This window comes from Antechinus flavipes, chromosome 4 (genome assembly GCF_016432865.1).
Source record: "Antechinus flavipes isolate AdamAnt ecotype Samford, QLD, Australia chromosome 4, AdamAnt_v2, whole genome shotgun sequence".
NCBI lineage: Eukaryota > Metazoa > Chordata > Mammalia > Dasyuromorphia > Dasyuridae > Antechinus > Antechinus flavipes.
Window position 1 is genome coordinate 296,672,333 of NC_067401.1, and position 20,317 is coordinate 296,692,649.

Sequence of the window (20,317 nt, forward strand, 5' to 3'; positions counted from 1 at the left end):
CTGTAAAGAAGGTGAGGAGTTCATAGGCTTCACTAGGCTGCCAAAGAGTTCAATACACACAAAAGGTTAAGAACCCTATCTTAGATAAAATATTTAAAGATTTTTAAAACAAACCCCCTGTGTATTCTCACTAAAACAAAAGGAAAAGCCTTAAAACAACAAGGTTGAATATAAATTGTGCTCATAAAATGACCATTTAAATAATTACTGAAAATCACAAATGCTGCTTATCTCTGGTATGTTGTACCACTTTTCTTTGGTTAGTATTTTTCCTGTGGAACAACATATCAGCAAACTATCTTTATCTAAACCAGTTAATCTGCCATTAGAGACTGCATGGCTAATTAGGCAGATAATAATGCTCTCATTATCCTGAGGTTAAAGAGCCATTAGAAACAGGTGCTGTAGAACTAAGAGTGGGTGGCAATGTGGTCCCTGAACCAATCTAGAACTGAGAATTATGAAATCCCATTAGGACAGTGAAATGATGCAAGTCTGTTATCTCAAAAAATAAAATCAAATGAAATGAACCCCCGATCCTCTGAAGAGAACCAATTTCTTTTCACCAAAGCTTTTTAAAAATATATTTAATGGGTCATTATATAATAAAACTCCCCAGATTGCCCTTTTTATCAATGAAATAAACTTTGTGTGTTGATAAACAATTGTTAAAATGGAAAAATTACTCAATATGGGATTTCACACAGCATAATGTTTGCATCTATTCAGATTTTAAGCTTAAATATATTTTTAAAATTTAGTGCTTTATCTATGTTTACTGAGAGTGATAATAATAGTAGAGGACATTTCAATATTATCCATCCATTCAGTAGCCCTTCCTTTTGTGTCTAAGAAAATAAAATCGTTCATCAAGACTGCTTTGACCCTGTGTGGATGTGATATCCAGCATGCCATAGTGGATGGGATGAAAAGCTTTGGAGTCAAGAAGTCCTGGATTCAAGTTCTACCTCTGATGTACTAGTTGTGTGTTGGCAACTCATCTAATTTTTTAATGTCCCAGGAAATTCTCTAAAGTAATAAGTGGAAAAAAGGGAGGGAATAAACATTTTGTATGTGCTAAGCACTTTTTACATTTGAACTCATAACAACCCATCAAACTAAATGCTATCATTATTAGCCCCATTTGACAGTTGAGGAAACTGAGACAAACAGAAATTGAATGATGGACATTGGGTCAAAAAGCAAGTATCAGAGGCCAGATTTGACTTCAGGTCTTCCTGACTCTAAGCCACTGTGCCATTAGTGGACCAATGATATAGCTGATTATTGGGATGTGTCTGTAAAAGTGGAAGCATTCTACACTAATGAAATCAGAGTTCTGGACTCTCCAAATATTATTTTCAGCTCTATAAGTCCAGAGTCCTTGTCTTACTTAATCTTCCCATCTCTTTCCTATGCCAAGCCCAGTATTCTACACATAATAGATAATCTAAATTTGTGGAACTGAACAGAATTTAAGATCAGATTTAGTTTTCAAAAGCCATATATATATACACAGTATTCAATGTAGGGGTGGGAAGAAGGGATTAACAAATTAGGTTCGTGGGGATTTTGATTATTTACATAATGCTTCCATATGCATTATTTCATTTCAATTAAAACTTGGAGATTGTTTACCTCTTTCATGCTCCTTTCTTGAATAGTGAGAAGTTACCTATCAGCCTGAGTTAACAGCATATTTGGGGAATTCTTAAAACTAGAGACTTTGCTTTAAAATGAATAAACAAAGGAATTCCCCAAATAATCTTTTCTGATATTTTGATTTGGGGATTTAATAGTCCTAGGATCATTGAGGCAATTTTGAAAAGGGATTGTGGTGTTAAGTTCAACATTCTTGGAATTCATGGTGAAGTTAGTCCTGGATGTCAGTAAACATAATTAACCCTTTTACTTTGAAAAAGCAAGGATTGAAATGTTTGTTTCATTTCTTCCCTTAATGAACTAGGAGAGAAATATTACCTTCTAAGCATGCTAACCTACCTGTTAGGTAGAAACTTTTTTCTCCAATCCTCTTGATTTTAGGAAAAAAACAGTCAATTCTCATTATTAGCCTCTGCTCCAGCTTATGGGATATAGTACTATGGTTAGAAATGGGCAAATTATACTCACAAGTGTTATCTGAAACTATCATACCAAAAGTCTTTTAAAGATGATCAATTTTATTAGCAATATAGTGCTTGTTAATGGAAAACTTTTTTATTTTTATTTTTTTAGTAGTGTTAAACTGTTAAACTTTTATTTTTGAGATTTAGTCCTTTGAATTTTGACAAAGGCAAATTTGGATATAATTGGACCTAGATCTATAAAAATATCTTATAAAACTACCATAAAGGACTTTCTTTCCCCCTGGATTTGAGATTTTATTAGGTTAGGGAATTCCTGGTGAGAAAAATCCCTCTGCTACTGCTCTACAATTGTAAGATTTTAGAGAATAGCTGGAAATACTGAGAAGTTAAAGCTTATTGGGTATAATACTTAACTATAACCAGTATGTATCACAAGTAGAACTGAAACCTAAATCTCCTTGACATCTATCCACTGCTCCAAGTTGAGTTTTGTGAAGGATTCTATGGATAAAACAATAACAGCAGCTGCTACTACTACTATATTACCACTGCTATATTACCACTCCTACTCCTAATGTTTCTACTAATGCTGCATTAATTAATATAGCACCTTATATGCAATGCTTCTATGTGGAGGTAGAGTTTCATCATTTTATAGATGAGGACATTTGAGACATTTGAGATAGTTATTATGATAATTAAACTTCTTAAAGAGGCTATTCAGAAAGTACAGAGTAAAAGTATTGCCTTATTTCTTATGAATTTAGAAGTTAATAAAACAGCAATTCATTTTGAGTGGTTTTGTCTGATGTGAGATATTTGAAGTTTTATAAAACATTGATAAAAGCAAAAATATTCAAGTTCATTGAAACAGGGTCATCAGAAAAATAAGTAAGTGCCTCCTTAAAAGGTTATCACTTCATAATAAAATATAAGAATAAAACAAGAATAAATATAATTACAAATGGACAAAATATGATTGAAATCAACACAATGTAGAGGATAAAAATGAAAGTCAGAAAAATTTCTGTAGGATCAATGTATAAACTGAAGTTTAAAAAAAAATCATAGCCAGAGCAAGATTGGTTATAAACAATGTGTTTTCTAGTTCTTGGCTCAGATTTACATTAAATATTCCAAATAATGCAGCTGTCATTTGTTCTGGCAAAATCTCATGATTTCATCCTTTTCAGTCATATTTTCCCTCCAAATTTTCCTCTTTGACTTCATCCTTTCATGGCCAGCTTAACAACTCTACATCAAGCCAAATAGTGCATCCCCCCACCTCAGTGTGCTTGTCAAATATTTGTAGACTGTTATCACATTCTCCCTTAGTCATCACTTAGTTGAGCTATATAGATTTAGCTCCTTTAATCTTCCCTCATAAATGAGCCCCTCCCTCCCTCTAATCATATTTGTTTCTCTTCTCTAGGCTCATTCTGTTTTTCTTTCCTTACAACTTTTGGTAATGAGATGCTTAAGGTTCAACACAACAGTCCAAATGTCACTTCGCTAGGTAAGCAAGGAGGCATCTCTCTAATCAATGACTTGGTACCTCCTTATACAGAAAACAAAAGAACAGCCTTCTGGTTCTTTTAGAAACCCACATTTCTTGCTTCCCAGTTCTGGTTTTCTTTTAGCATTGCAGTCTAGGTTTTTCTTATTATTTTATTGGTAAAACTTTTTTTGTCTTACCCCATTGTAGAAATGTTCCCAAGTGATCTCTCCCATTTGCTTCCCCTCCCACCGCTCAAGCCATATTTTTTAGGTTTCTTTTTCATTGATTTCCATCTCTACCTATTTAGAATAAAAGTGCATCATTTCAGAACAAAGCTATAATTTATTCCCATGATTTTTGAATTTATAGAACCATGTATTCATTAAAATGAGGTGAAGCATTTCTTAGAAATAATGTACTCAATCATTCTATTTTGCTAAATGTTGTTATTAGGGGAAAAAAAGGATTGTTAAAGAGAAAAGATGGTTTTCTGAAAATTTAATTTAGCTATGGATAATGAATATTTTGCAGTGGAAAGAAAATTATATGTGGAGTGAAAAGGGCCTGGGTTTGAATTTTAGGTCTACTTCTTATTTGTTGTATGACTTTGAGAATGTCACTGGATGGACTTCTGTTGGCTTAAGTTTTCTCTTCTGTAAAACAAGGAGATTGAACGAGGCAATCGCTAAAGTCCTTTCCAGGTTTAAATCCTATGGATTCTATGAATAGTTTCCCTATTAATTGACATTACATATTTTATCCTACTTTTTCTTGTTCCATGGCACAGTGGATGAAAAATCACTTTTGAAGCTATGAAAAACTGAGTTCAAGTCCTGCTTCTGATACATAGTGGGCAAGTTAGTTCATTTCCCATTAGCATAGGCAACTAGATTGTAAATTACAGAGATTCCCAACTCCCCCTAAAGGAATTTCCTTATCCAGAGTTTCTTGCTATTAACTGATATTTCCATTCCTTCTCAGTGCATTGATGACTGATGTTGACATTATTGACCATAAGTTATAGCAAGTTCCAAAAGTGCATTCTGATTCAGAATGAAAAAATTAAATTGCATTAATAGTTGTCTTGGTATTAAGTGAATTTCATTGTATTCTAATTCTAATTCTTTGCAAATTTACCAACCATTAAGGTGACTATGACAACTCAATAATGAGAATACTGATCAACCATTTTTTCAGATAATAGAATGTGTAAATGGGTGAAAAATGTTTTTTCTCCTGAAAAATACATCAATTTTATTTTCTTTTTATGAATTATTTTTTAAATGATTGAATATGTACCCATATTAAAACATTGTCCTGGTCTTTATTAAGTAAGTATTTTCAAGCCACAAGACATTTTAGAGCCCACATTTTCTCTACCCAGACTTTAGGCTTCATCTTATTTGCCTTCATGGAGCAGAGGGTATCTATAAGGCAAGGAAGAATGTCATCTGTTCATAGGTAATAATAAATCTTTTGCATGGAAACAGCAAAGGTCATAAATATGGCACAAAAAATCTTGAAACAAATGTGCAAAGATGGGATGAAATAAAGAATGAAATTGTTTTAATAGGAAGCTACTAATATCTATAGGTTGTGTAGTACAATGTAATGAGATCTGTGTTTAAGTAAAGTCAGAGGACACAGGATTTGTTCTCACTCTGCCATCTATTACCTGAATGATGTTGAACAAGTCTTTGACTTTTTATTGTCTGTAAATCTTAGTTTCTTAATCTGTAAAATGAGAGGTGTTGAACTATATGACTTCTAAGAACCCTTTCATCTTAAAAATCTGGAATCCTATAATTGTTCTTGCCAAAAATAATTTCCTGATGATTATGATTAGGACTGTGATTGATACTGCATGGTATACCTGGAGAATACATTTTGATGGGCTTTTCTTGATCAAACATGAATGGAGTACAGACAGATGATCTTTGGGGTTTGTGCTTTATGTGAATCTAAGTGTGTATTTCGGACTCATGTGATTTTCCAGTATTAATAAATCTGGTGGCATTTCTACTTGAAGCTCATATTGCTTGGCCTCCTCAGTTTATAAATGAGAAATAAAGAAATAAAGTGGTTTGTCAAAGATCACATTGATAGTGAATGGAATAGAGTCTATGTTTTCCTAAATATTATTTCCTTATGATTCAGTGTATATGTGTGAACACACACATATGTGTATATATATATATGTATATACATATAATGTAAATGTGTACACACACATATATCTATACTTCATAGTCCCATATAATTTTTACTAGTTATGAACCAGATGTCAATTTCACTGATTATACCCAAAATAATGTAACATATATATACATACATATATATATTATATATATATACACACACACACACCTATGTGAATAGTTAGATCTCTTTGTTTCTCTATTTCTGTCTCTGCTAAATTGGATGAAAATTAAATTACAGAAGTAAAAAATAAAAAGTTCTATAGATAGACTAGGAGCAAGGAAATTGGAATCTAGTACTGTCACTAACTAACCATGTAATCTTTGTCAAGTTTCTTAACATCCGTGGGCTGCATGGGAAATAGGAAGGGGAAGTGATGATGTCCGAAGTCCTTTCCAGAAGTAATTCTTTAGAAAGGAGCAACTTGATGTAGTAGCTAGAAAAGTTTGAAATCAGGAAGATCTGGTTTCAGGTCTTGCCTCTGATACATGTTGGCTATGTGAGCCTGGGTTTAATCTCTTGGTGTTTTATATCAGGGCTTAAACGTTTCTTGTTGTGACCCCTTTTCACTTGAGAAGTTTTTACATGACCCTGCTTCTATGGGTATTTAAAATATGTATACAAATCAAACATTTACTTATAACAAATCATAATTTCATGACCTCCCCCCCCCACATTCAGTTACAAGTGCCCATATGGAGTTGTGAACCACAGTTTAAGAAGCTGGGTTCTAGGTAATTCCTTAAAATGAAAAATTGGAGAGAAGTTACCACCTGGATTAATAGAAGGATTTTTCTTACCTGGGACTTATCAATAAAATAATAATCTCAATCCCCTTCCTGTAAATGAAATCATGGTGAGGCTTCCATAATTTTAATATTAAGCTAACTATGAAGTTTTGAGAACCCATTAAAATTTATTTGCTATATCTTAAAGCTAGATGAAAAATTTGACTGCATATTTATCTTTTTTTTCTTTTTGTATTTTCATTGAATTGTGTTATTTTGAACATATATAGATATATTTATAAATAAACAGAAACAAAGGTTTGTTGGCCTATACATTTTATGCTCTGGACAAAATGTAGATATAGTCTTCTGCCTCTACAATGTTTGGAGATGACAGCAACAACAAATATATATGTTTGTATGTGTATATATATGTAATATATATCTATATCTACATATGTATTTCTATTTTATTTAATGTAACCTTTGAATCAATTACTTGATAACTGATATTCTCTTCTGATTTCATTCATTCAAAGGATGTGTACTGAGTACTCATTCTCTGTAAGGAATGTAAAAGTAGGTTAACAATATATTTTTAATTTCTGAATTGTAGGGTGGTTTCACTCGAAAATATTCACTCAGCTCAAAAACTGGGACACTTCTTCCAGAGTTCCCTAGTGCACAACATCTTGTGTACCAAGGATGCATTTCTAAAGACAAGGTATTGAACTGAAATACTTCTTCATCTTCTGATCACTGCTCTCTCAATTGGCTCTCCCTTCTATCAGCCCCTCTCATTCTCCTATCTCTTCCCCTGCTGCTTCCCTATAAAGTAAGCTACACCCAACTGAGCTTGTTCCCTCTTTGAGTTGATTCCAATGAAAGTAAGGTTCAATTATTGTCTGCCATTCGCTGCTTCTCATCTTTCCCTCTAGAAATACTTCCTCATCTAATTATTGATATACACGTTCCCTGGCTCAGTCCTCAGAGTATATCTTAACACTTGCTGAAAGCTGTCACAATTTTATATACTTGAATATAATTGACACATTTATGGAAGGGCAAGCTATTACTAATGTTGATTAACAGTTTTTAGTTTAATTATTTACTTTCTTACTCTCATTACCTAACCATGGGGTGACAAAATATATATTAAATGTTTAAAAATAGCTTTCCATTTAGATCACCTTGTCAAGTTTAAAAAATGGTGAAATGAGAAGGTTAGATTAGATGTTTTCAATGGTAATTTTCACCTTTAAAATTCTTAGTCTTATATTTGAGATACATGTGTATATATACATAATATACATGTATATGTATGTATGTATTCATATACACACACATCCTTTCCTCTACTTTTTAATGAAGAGATCTATAGGTAGTAAGTACTAATACTTGATTTTCCTATGCTTATATAATAAGTTCAAAACTCATCTACTCATTTTAGAGCCACTGAAATCATTTGTCTAGCCAAGCTTTTTATTTAGCTAGTAGCCATTGCTTGCTAAATCTATAAAATCCCTGCCATGTGTCATTGGACTGGTGATTTTGGTTTTGTTTTATTTTTTTCTTCAACTAAAGTGAATGAATCAGATAATAATAGCACTACCACTCAGGTTTGTTGTGACAAGTGGTGAGATAATATTAGTAAAACACTTTGCAAACCTTATAATGCATATAAAGGCTAGTTATTTTTATTATAATTTTGGAAAATACTTGAATAACTATTGCTGAAGTGTTAATGTAAGTAACATAATTCCAGATAACTTTAGAAAATATTCCAGATCATAGAGAGTTATGTGGAGGTTAGCAGTGTTGAAAGACAGGCACCAGGAAGCTAAAGGAAAAAAAAAATCAGAATCACTGTTCTCAAGGACTTAGCATTTCATTAGAATAGACATATGCATATGTTAGTATTGGATAAGGGATAAGTATCAGACTTGTGATTTCATTTATATAGAGAACTCTTTGATGAAGAAATATGTTTTATCAATAAAGGTTACCATTTTTTTTGTAACATAGTATTAGAGAGTCATCTAAAGTAATGATAGATTAAATGATTTATGCAGGGTCGCACAGCCAGTATGTGACAAAGGTAAGACTTAAATTGAGATCTTCGTGTCTCTGGGGCTAACTTTTTATCCACTATATATTCATGATGTATATGTATATATACAAAAAAGGTACAAATAAAGATGTACAATTTAGTTGAGAGAGTGGGTACCAGCAGTTGGGGGAATTGGGAAAGTATGCAGAATGAATGAATCTTTTTTTTTTTTTTCCCAATTTGGTTTATTTAAAAAAAAAAAAAACTCTTTATTGACAGAATCCATGCCAGGGTAATTTTTTACAGCATTATCTCTTGCACTCACTTCTGTTCCAATTTTTCCCCTCCCTCCTCCCTCCACCCCCTCCCCCAGATGGCAAGCAGTCCTTTACATGTTGAATAGGTTACAGTATATCCTAGATACAATATATGTGTGCAGAACCAAACAGTTTTCTTGTTGCACAGGGAGAATTGGATTCAGAAGGTATAAATAACCCGGGAAGAAAAACAAAAATGCAAGCAGTTTATATTCATTTCCCAGTGTTTTTTCTTTGGGTATATCTGCTTCTGTCCATCCTTGATCAATTGAAACTGAATTAACTCTTTATTGAAGAGATCTACTTCCATCAGAATACATCCTCAAACAGTATCGTTATTGACGTATATAATGATCTCCTGGTTCTGCTCATTTTACTTAGCATCAGTTCATGTAAGTCTCGCCAGTCCTCTCTGTATTCATCCTGCTGGTCATTCCTTACAGAACAATAATATTCCATAAGGTTCATATACCACAATTTACTCAACCATTCTCCAATTGATGGGCATCCATTCAGAATGAATGAATCTTGAAGGAATTGAGGGATTCTGTGACATACATGTGAGGAGGGGGAAATTCTAGGCACGGAATTCCTATTGAAAAGGAACAGAGACAGAAAATGAAATGTTATATGTGAAGAAAAGAGAGGTCAAATTAATTTGGCTGTTGTGTAAGTAGGTGGTACAGTGAGTAGAACTCACTACAGTGAGTAGACCTGAAGTCAGGAAGTCTCTTCTTCCTGAGTTCAAATCTTGCCTTAAATATTTACTAGTTGTGTGATCCTGGGCAAGTCACTTAATCCTATTTGCACATTTCCTCATATGTAAAATGAACTGGAGAGGGAAAAGGAAAAGCACTTCAGTATCTTTGCCAAGAAAATACCAAAAGGAGTCATGAACAGTTTGGACACAACTGAACAGTACAGATTAGGAAAGTAATATATACCAACCATGGAGAGAGAGGTTAGAACTACATTGTAAAAGACTTTAAAAGCCGTGTAGAGGAGCTTATGTTTTATTCTTTAAGCAAGAGAGAACACTGGAGTTTCTTGATTAGGGGAGTAACACAGAATTATAGTTAAGGAAAAACCATTCTTGCAGCTGTATGGCATTTGAACTAGAGAAAGGTGAGACTTGAACTAGGGATTTCAATTAGGAAGGAATTGCAGTAGTTTAGGTGAGAGATCATGAGGGCTTGAACTAAGGGGTGGCTATCTGAATAGAAAAAAAGACAAATGGAAAAGATATCATAGAAGTAGAAATGGCAAGAAAGATGAAAAGTAGATAGATACCCATTGTAAAAATCATTTTAAGTTTTGGTTGGATTCTATTCTTTTATTTATTAAGAATTAAAAATCATTCTCACAAAATCAAACAATCTCAGTTAGACATAACTTCAGAGACTACCTGGAAAGAAATTAAAACCACAAGCCTTAGTTTGCAGACTCTATTATCTTCCTTTATTTTTTGAAAATAGGGATAATACTTGTCCTTCTCCAGTGCTATAGTAATTCCTCTAGCATCCCTACCCTTTCAGATAAGTGAAAGGGTCCTAGTTATTTATTCAGGCCTAGTGACAAACTCATCAAAGATCAGTGGCTCATAGATTTAGAATTGGAATATACTTTAGAAATTGTTTAGTGTAGGGCTTAAAACTTTTTCCACTCATGACTTCTTTTAATTTTTTAAATTTTTATTATTTTTTAATTTTTTTAAATAACTTTTTATTGGCAGAACCCATGCCAGGGTAATTTTTTACAGCATTATCCCTTGCACTCACTTCTGTTCCGATTTTCCCCCTCCCTTCCTCCACCCCCTTCCCCAGATGGCAAGCAGTCCTTTACATGTTAAATAGGTTACAGTTTATCCTAGATACAATATATGTGCGCAGAACCGAACAGTTCTCTTGTTGCACAGGGGGAACTGGATTCAGAAGGTATAAATAACCAGAGAAGAAAAACAAAAATGCAAGCAGTTTATATTCATTTCCCAGTGTTCTTTCTCACTCATGACTTCTTTTTGTCAGAGAAATTTTTACAATTGCTGTTATATAAAATAGGTATACAAGACAACCATTTACTGATAATAAATCATAATTTCATAATCCGCACATTCAGTTACAAGACTCCACATGGGATCACAACCCATAGTTTAAGAAGCTGGGATCTAGGGCAACTCCTTTATTTAATAGATAAGGAAACTGAGGTCAACAGAGATGAAGTTACTATACTAAAGTAACATGGAGTTGGGATTTGTACTGTATTCTCAGTCCTAGCCCTAGTGTTCTTTGCTGCTTTTTCTAGTATCTCACTACATGTGTTAGGTGTCAATTTTCTATGAGTTATCTTTTGTTCTGTCCTTTCTAGTTCAATGATTATTTTTCACAGCAGAATAAACAGAAGCCAAATGAGATTTGAATAATTTTTTCTTCTTTTTATGGTGTCATTTTCCCACCTATCCCATGTAGCTTAAGCTATACTTTCTTTGATCCTCCTTTGCCTCTCAATTTAGATTGAAAAGAACTATTTCAGACTCATTCTCAGTCTCAATGTTAGAATTTTTTTTCATTTAGACCAAATCTTAGATGGTTTCCTATGATATCATTCTTTTAACATGGTTCCCCTCATATCTCTCAATTTGTTTAATTTAATGGATTTTTTCATAATTCTATAAGCTGTTTGAAAATAATTTTGTTACCTTTCTGGTTTGAAAGTGACATTGCAACTTTGGATTTTGTGAGGTACTGACATTAACAATGTGGCAGTCTCAGAACAAAGTAGCAAACAAAGCTAGCCGACCTAGCTGGGAAAGCCTGTTCTTTGAGATTAGCATCTTAAACAAATAGATTTATTTGTTATATTGGGGTTTCCCTTTTTAGTTGACTTTCCTTCATATATGGAAATAGTAGTGTCACACACACATATTCAGTCATACACACATGCATATGTGTAAATATGCATTATGCATCCCTGTTCATAATATATATATATATATATATATATATATATATATATATATATTCATGGCAGAGATCTGGTAGTATAGTAGATAGTTGGCCTTAAGGTTGCCTCTGACAGATACAAGGTATATGAGTAAGTTACTTAACATTCCAGTGACCCAGGCTATAAACTCTTTTAATGTTGCATTATGGAATAAATTGCTAACCTGCAAGGATGGGAGAAATTCCCTGAAATTAGGCCATATACATACATATAAAGAGGGATAGAAGGAAGGAAAGAAACATACATACATTTTATTTGGTCTTTATAGCAATTCATTGAGACAGGTATTATTGAAAAGAAACATATACTAGCAATTTATTTTAGCATCTCCATCTCATTTCTTCATTTTTGAGCAGTTCCTTTAGTTATAAATTCAAAAACAGATTGGGAGAATTTGCTGCTGTTATAAATTCATGTAAACACTGAAACATCCATTTGTAAGAGGACAGAACAGAACTAAGCTAGCATTATCACGAACAACCTTCTGCCCCTATTTAGTAGGCAGCTGGGGACCCTGACTCTCACTCTTGAAAATAGCCAGTTCATTGTCTCTGTGCCTCTATCCCAGCTGCCTGCTTGTTTTGATGAGAATGGGATGAGGTGGGACTGAATTTGAGGACTTCATCATTTTCCCTCCCACTACTCTATACCTTTTTTAGAGTCAGGATTAGATAGGATAAAAAAAATCCTATCTATTTTTTGATTTATCAAAAAATTAAAAAATTCTAAATTTTAACTTCTAAAAATGCTAGAAAATTGCTCCAGTGAACAGCATTGAATAGAGAAGCTTCTGACAGCTTTTTACCTCTAAATAACTTAGTACATTAGTCAAAGGCAGTTACGCCTCCTAACCTAATCCATGTCTGCTTTCACTAACTTTAATTTAAAAAAAAAGTTTTGCTTCAGCTTTTGGTTTGAAAATGATACTATCTATTTTCAGTCACATCAAGCAAAATAATGGTAATTGTGAAATGGCAGTCATGGTCCAAAGTTTTTATAAAATTTGAAAATGAATAAATAAGTTGTTGATACTGAACCCATGGCAAAAAATAACAATTCTGACAATTTGTATTTGAAGGAATTAGGCTGAATGCTGGATTTGGAGTCAGCCTGTCATCAAATCCTAACCCTTTCCCTCATTACCTATATGTGTTTGACCAAGTCACTTTAATTTCTTGACCCTATTTCCTCATGTGTGAAACGAAGGGGATGAACTAGATCATTTCTAAGATCCTTTCAAAATCTATAACTTTCATCAATTTCTATATCCTAAAATTTTTTTTGAGAAAACTTCAACAAATATTAACATGACTGGTGAAATTTATTATCTATTTAACTGATGAGAAAATTGATGTTTTCAGGGGTTAAGAATAGATTGAACATCTCTTATATGCAACTAGTCTCCCTCAGTTTGGAGATCTTTATTTAAGAGCTGATTGCAAGGTGATTAATATTTAAGCCACAACAATCCTTAAAGACCATTTATTAATTATATAGGGATGGTAAATTGTATTGGTGCTGGAATACACACACTAATGAAATCAGGAGGTTAAAATAAGAAGCTGACATTTATAGAGTCAAACTACTAGATTATTGATTTAGAAGTGGAGAGAGAGACTTTATGTGTATATGCTTGGAATTTCACTTTGTTTTACTTTAGGTTAAAAAGTAATTTCATCGTTATATTAATGTTATTTCTTTTTTTTTGCCAACTGTCCCATCTGATAAGACAGAATTATTTGAGTTCCTTTAACATTAAAAAGAAATTAAATTTTTTTTGCTTAATCTTTCATTTCTTTGAATAGGTAGATACTCTCATTATGATGTACAAAACTCACTGTCAGTGTATTCTGGATAATGCAATTAACGGAAACTTTGAAGAGGTAAGGGTGATCATAAATATCTTCTTTTTATATTATGTGTGCTCATGTAGAGTGAAGAAATTAATTACTTTTACCCTTTCTTCCTCCAACAGATCCAACATTTTTTATTACATTTTTGGCAAGGAATGCCTGATCATCTTCTCCCACTGCTTGAAAACCCTGTTATCATTGACATTTTTTGTGTTTGTGACTCAATTCTTTATAAGGTGAGTCTCATCACATGCTAATATTTTCTACATGCAATGTGCACTTACAAAAACAACAACTTCTTATTGGATTACCTTATGGGAAAATGTTTTCCATAAAATTTACATTTGAATATAAAAATAACAATTAAAAATTCCTCAGGTTGAAGAGGGGCTGGTAAATTAATTTTTATTTGATTTTCAAACAAAGGGTTTATTTTTATTTATTTTTTTTTTACAAAACTAGTCTTTTAGTATTAACAATTGAAGAGATGCAACTTCTGTTTTTTTAAATTATCATTATTATTATTAGATTATAGTCAAAGAAAACCATTTAGATATTTTACTGGACAAGTTTATGATATTTGCGAAAAATAATTAGGTGCAATTGTGGAAATTCCTCTGAGCATCTTATTTTCCATTGGCTCCAAATGCAGCCTTCAAAACAAGAAAAGATTAGGTAAAATAGAAAAGGCCCCTAATTTTAATAAAAAGGCTCCTAGCATGTTGTTCCAACTGAAATAAAAGATTTTGGGCATCTACAAAAGATTCATCAATCATGGATTCTTATGGAAAGACAAGAATCTCAGTCTCCTACCAAACACTTAATGAGGTAGCATACATGGAAGCTTTTCCAGTGGAGAGGAAATAGTCAAGATGGATCCATAATCAATTTCATTCTCAGTCACAATGAATGGACATAAAAGTGTGGGGAAAACCAACCCACTGTGTAAATGTTATCATCAGATTTTGCTTGGGTTTAAGACTTACATTGCAAAAAAAAAAATCAGCTCTTTACAAAATGAATTGGAATCGAGAGAACTTCAAGGTAAAAGGGTGGCTAAAACTGTTAGAAAATGTGCTTGATCTTTAAAGTGACTTAGCTACAGATTCAGGGAGAAGAGAAACTTAGGAGTAGAACCATAGTATCCTGTTCAGCCTCTTTCTTTCCCAATCAAGGAATGGAACTATTATCCCCTAAAAGGATTAGGTAGATGCAGTGTTCTCCCGAGTTCAAGCTGTAACAACAGGTATAAATAATAGTCTTGTACCATCATTTCTAATGTAAAAAATAAGCTATTAATCAAAGCTAAAGCTTGAGTAGCTTCAGTAGACAAATAAAGAACTATAGTGTTTGAGTCTCAGGCTCACCCTTAAATGTTTGCTTCCTGGAGCACTCACTCTGCAAACTCAAGTTACAGCATTGGGGATAAATTGAAAGACTAACTGGATTATGAACTTTAGATTGGCTGCTGAGAGATCTGAATAGAAAGTAGAGCTATATAGGTCAATGCATCTGCATGTCTCTTCTCCTAGTCCTTGTTCCCCAAATGGAGAATCCAGGGACTGGGCAGCAATTCAAGGAAGCCTCAAGTTCCAGCATCTGATACTAATGATGTAAGGCTTGTAGAATTGGCTCCTTCATAATGCTACATTTCTATTGTGCTTTAAAAATTTACCAAATACTTTCTTTACCACAACCTTATGTTGTGGGTATGGAGTATAGATATTATTCCATGTTATGGATAAGGAAATGGAGTTCCAGAAGCAAAGTGATTTGCCTATACTGATATTACTAGTAAAGATTAGAGCTGGGTTTTAAACTTGTCTTCTGATTCCAAATTCAACGATCTTTCTGTTGTGTCCCACAGCTTCTTATTAATAGTATTTAATAGGAAAGCATGTGGTATAACTCCTATGACTTGAAATTCGAAGATATGAAACTAAATGACAGTCTGGAGGAGAAAGAAGAAAAGGAGAAGGAAGATGAGGTGATGATAATAGTGGTGATTATAAAGATAGGAAAGGACCAGATTATGAAGAGTTAAATACCCCTAATAAGGCCTTTATATTTGATATGGAGCATTGAGTAGGACAGTAATATTGTGTCAGATTGATATTTTAGAAAATCACTTTGGCAGCAGAGTAGGATGGAGTGGAAAATGATTTTATGCAGGGAGATCAATTAGACTTATTGTAATTGCCCAGGTGAGGACAATAAGGACCTTAACTAGAGTGTCAGCTGTGTGAGAGGAGAGAAGTTATTATGGAGGCTGAAATGATAAGATTTGATCACTGATTAGATGTTTATTAAAGGAAAATGAAAAGTCAAAGAGAACTTCTAATTTGGAAACCTAGGTGAATAGGAAGATAGTTGTATCCTTGAAAATATTAGAGAAGCGCAGAGTAGAGAAGTTTGGGGGAGGAAAGATGAGAAATTCTGTTTTGGACATGTTGAATTTGAGATGTCTATGTGTCCAATATACAAAAAAGTTCATTAGGTAGCTAATTTTCAAGAATGGAATACTGGAGAGTTATCCTTATTAGTACATTAACAAAACTTGAAAAGATGGCACATCATAACAAAATGATGAAAACTTGAAATTGTGATCTTGTAGATTTTACTTTTCCCACCCATAGTGTTTGATGATCTTTTCCTTTACCCATAAGCTAATATTATATGAGAATTATATCAAAACATGTTAATGTACAGTGCATGTTAAAAATTGTTAATAATTTTAACCCTAAGTGTAGGCATACATGTACACAGAAATAGAGCTTTATAAATAAGACCACAGCCACTTTACTGGCCTACTCTTTATTTTTGTTTTTTTAATTTTGCTTGTTTTTCTTTTTAAAATACAAACTTCCTTCTTTTATTATAATTTCCAACAGACATGAATATTTCAGGATAAAAAAATAAAAAGCATATTGAATATGAAACTGAACAATTATTTAGTTTTTTTAAAGTGTATACTAGATTTGACACAGTAATAAGAAAATCTCCCTATTTCTATTGCCTTTTTGTTTTCATCTTGTGTCTTTTAAAATGTTTTATCAATTTTATTTTTATGCTTTTTGTTGTATCTGGTACATTATCTATCAACTCTTCCCACTAATAAAAGCTCTTTCTTCTAACAAGTATAGTTAAAAAAGGCAAATCAATATAGTGGTCATTTTCTTCATTCTTATTTTGAAATTGCTTTCTTTCAGATTTTGCTTTTCTCATATACTTCCAATATAGATTTCCTTTCAAACTGAGCCTATGACCTAATTTCCTCAAGCAGGCCACTAAACATTATCCTTCAATTATTCTAAATGTTTTTTCTTAGTCTACCCAGTTTTTTCAGTGCTACCATCACTTTAGGACTTTAGTAATTTTGGCTTATTCTCAGCATTCATGGTAATATTTTCTCCATTCTTCTCTTCCCTGCCTTCCAAGACCATCAACCTGATGTACTCATGTGTGTGTGTGTGTTTGTGTGTGTGTAAAATTTTCCTTCCTCTTTTGTCTACTTTGCTTCCAATCTTATATATATATATATATATATATATATATATATATCCCACCTTCCCTAGGTTCCTATGTAGACACACATTTTAGAGATATTAAAACTATAAATACATGAAAATAATCAAATAGTTATTAATTATTAAGTGATTTTATGGAAAGTGTTGGCTCTAAAGATTCAAGATGACTATCTTTTCCTATGCTTAAGGTCCTAACAGATGTCCTCATTCCTGCAACAATGCAAGAAATGCCTGAAAGGTAGGTAAGTTGGGGAAAATAAGTTTAACCTGTCAGCACAAAGAAGTTTCATTCTACATATTACACCAAAGGAGAGGTGCTTTGGTAGATTGAAGATTGAATTGGTTTTGATTTCAGGAAGACCTTATCCTGCCTTTCACACATACTGACTGTGTGACCCTGGGCAAGGTTACGGTGCATACAAGGGACTCTCTAACACTGGAAGTTGCAAAGAAAGTATCAATCTACTTTGGTTGAGGAAGTTTCCTACTGGTAAATTCCTATGCCAATGAAAATTCAAGTTTCTATTCTTATTTCTCTACAGTTAATCACATTTTTAAAGAATCAAACTAGAAGAAAAGATATCTATTCAGTAAAATAAAATTACTAAATGTTTAGACTTTGTATAGGTGATATTAAAAAGTAAAATGAAGACATCTGCCCTATTTATAAATAATGACCTGTGTCCTCAGAAAACTTTCAACCTAGTAGAGGATGTAAAATGTCCATAGATTAGTATAATGTAGAATACGTGAGATAAGTGTAAATAAGTACTATGAGATCCAATGAAACAGAGATCATTTCCATTTTGGAAAATCAGAGAAAAACTTCAAAGCATTCAAGCTGGGCCTTGAAGAGTGGGTAGAATTTCAGTAACCAAAAATTGGCCTGGGATAGAGTAGAAGAGAAGGAATTCCAGGTATAATCCAAGGTAAAGATGGAAAGAAGTAAAATAAAAAAAGAAATGTTTGGGGAATGGCAAGTTTGGATGGAGCATTAAGTAATAGGTGGCAATCTGATTGCATGCATTTTATTTCCTCTCCCAATTTTATTAATTATGTATGTTTTCTGCCAAAAGTCTTCTTTTTGAATATCATAGAAAGAAAGGTGAAGGAACATCATGTCTTTAAAACCTGTGCGTAGCCTTAGACAAAATCTAAGTTTTAATTCCCCAGACATAGTTTCAATAGAAACTTGTTTGTTAAATATAAAATTCTAACAATAAGAATTCTAAGAAAAGATTTAAGTGCATCAAGAAATGCAGCACCATATATTTATTTGGAAACAATGACCCTAAACTTAAAATTTGCTTAAGTGAGAAAGTAATATTACAGTAATGTAGTCTTTTAAGAATAAAGGGTTCTGATGATTTGATGTGAATTGATTGTTAGAGGCCTCTTATAAAACTTTTTTTGCTAATAGGAGAAAAACAGAATTTTAAAAAAGCTCTTTTCTTTTGAATAATAACCAGTTTAAAACCTTAGTATATCAAGGAGCAAATGCACACAGTGCTAAGTAAATGGAAAGGGTGTAATAAATATGTGATAGAGAAATTGAGAGGCAGCTTGGTGTCCTGAAAAAAAAAAGTATTGTAATTAGTTTTGGAGTCATAGATCCTGAGTACACATCCTGATTCCTGTACTTTCTGTAGCATAACCATGGGCAGAATGAATAAGTTTTCTGAGCCACAGATTCCTCATCCTGTGAAAAGAGGATGATTGAAGTAGTTAGTCTCTAAGAATTTTTATAGCTTCAAATCTATGTTCCTATGAATTACACTTAATTGAGTTACATTTTTCTTATAGTTTTTCCTTTTACCATTCTTTTACCAAATATTCCTTTGGCTTCTTTATTACTTCTGCATAGTGAAACTGACATTAATTTAGATCAATAAGAATAAATTATACATAGTTTCTCGGCTCTGCAGTAGATCAAAGTTTCTGCAATACAGTGGCTATGTTTACATGTGGCCAATCATCCAGTCAAATGAATTTTTATAAATATATGAATAGATTGCATAAACAGAGGCATTTGGTAAATTGCAGCGAAGACACAGATTACTGATAATTTTTTTCACTTATCTCTCAGGATGGATGTGAGAATAAAAATGAGATGATATTTGTAAAGCACTTTACAAAGTGTTCTATCTCTCTTTATAAATGTTAACTATGACTACTGTTTAGCAACTGAAAATTTACAAAGTACTTTCATGGTAGAGTTCATCAACTTCAATGAGTTCAATTTCATATATATATATAGTCATATCCATCCATCCATTTATCTATCTATCTCAGCCATTTATCTATTTTACAATCCTAATCTATAGCTCTAATCTCTCAGCCTTAAATTTGATGTCACTTGCTACCTGCTGCACATCTTATTCTAGATAATCCATTTAAATCTCAAATTTACTGTTTAAAACAGAATTGGTTATCTTCTGTTCTCTTCCAAACTGCCTCTTTCCCATTTGAAAGTTCCACTACCCTTCATCCTTCTAGTCATACTGAATTAATCTCAGCTACTTTCAAATTATTTTCTATCTCTCTCCTTTCAAAGTAGTTTTTTTTTTAAAAAAAATTGTCTTTATATGACCAGCACCTAGCAAAATGATTTGCATATAGTGGATGAAGTGAGGATTTGAATGATTTTGTTTGACTTTCACAACAATTTTGGGAGATAATGCCTGGTGAAGGTACAATTTTTTTTTTCCTGTTTTGAAGATGAGAAAACTTAAGTCCATGGATAAATTTTGAAGTTTATAATTAGTAAACAATGAGACATTCAATTATGTGTCTTCTGATTCCAAGTTTGCTTTTTCCATTATGTTTAATTGCCTGTGAATAATAATCATTAGTTTTGATAATATTACTTGGTCAGTTTTACTTCCTTTGAGGAATGTAGTGATAAGTTCAAATGTCTGTTGTCAGAAAGTTATCTTTCAGAACTTATTAGCTTTTCAGGAACATTTCTTATTTCATAGAGTCATAGAAATTTAGATGTGAAAGGGTACTTCAAAACAATCAAGTCTAAACCCACCAAATTTTTTTGATTTCTAGGTTT

At 32.7% G+C, this 20,317-nt stretch overlaps 1 protein-coding gene across 1 annotated transcript in view; it reads left to right on the top strand.

The window, feature by feature from the left end:
• Positions 1-20,317, top strand: part of RFX6 (regulatory factor X6) — a 69,899-nt gene that overhangs the window by 29,102 nt on the left and 20,480 nt on the right. Inside the window, exons 7-10 of the mRNA XM_051996729.1 lie at positions 7,129-7,236; positions 13,685-13,762; positions 13,855-13,968; positions 17,448-17,497. Coding sequence (XP_051852689.1) covers positions 7,129-7,236; positions 13,685-13,762; positions 13,855-13,968; positions 17,448-17,497 — 350 coding nt within the window. The remainder of the gene's footprint in view (positions 1-7,128; positions 7,237-13,684; positions 13,763-13,854; positions 13,969-17,447; positions 17,498-20,317) is intronic.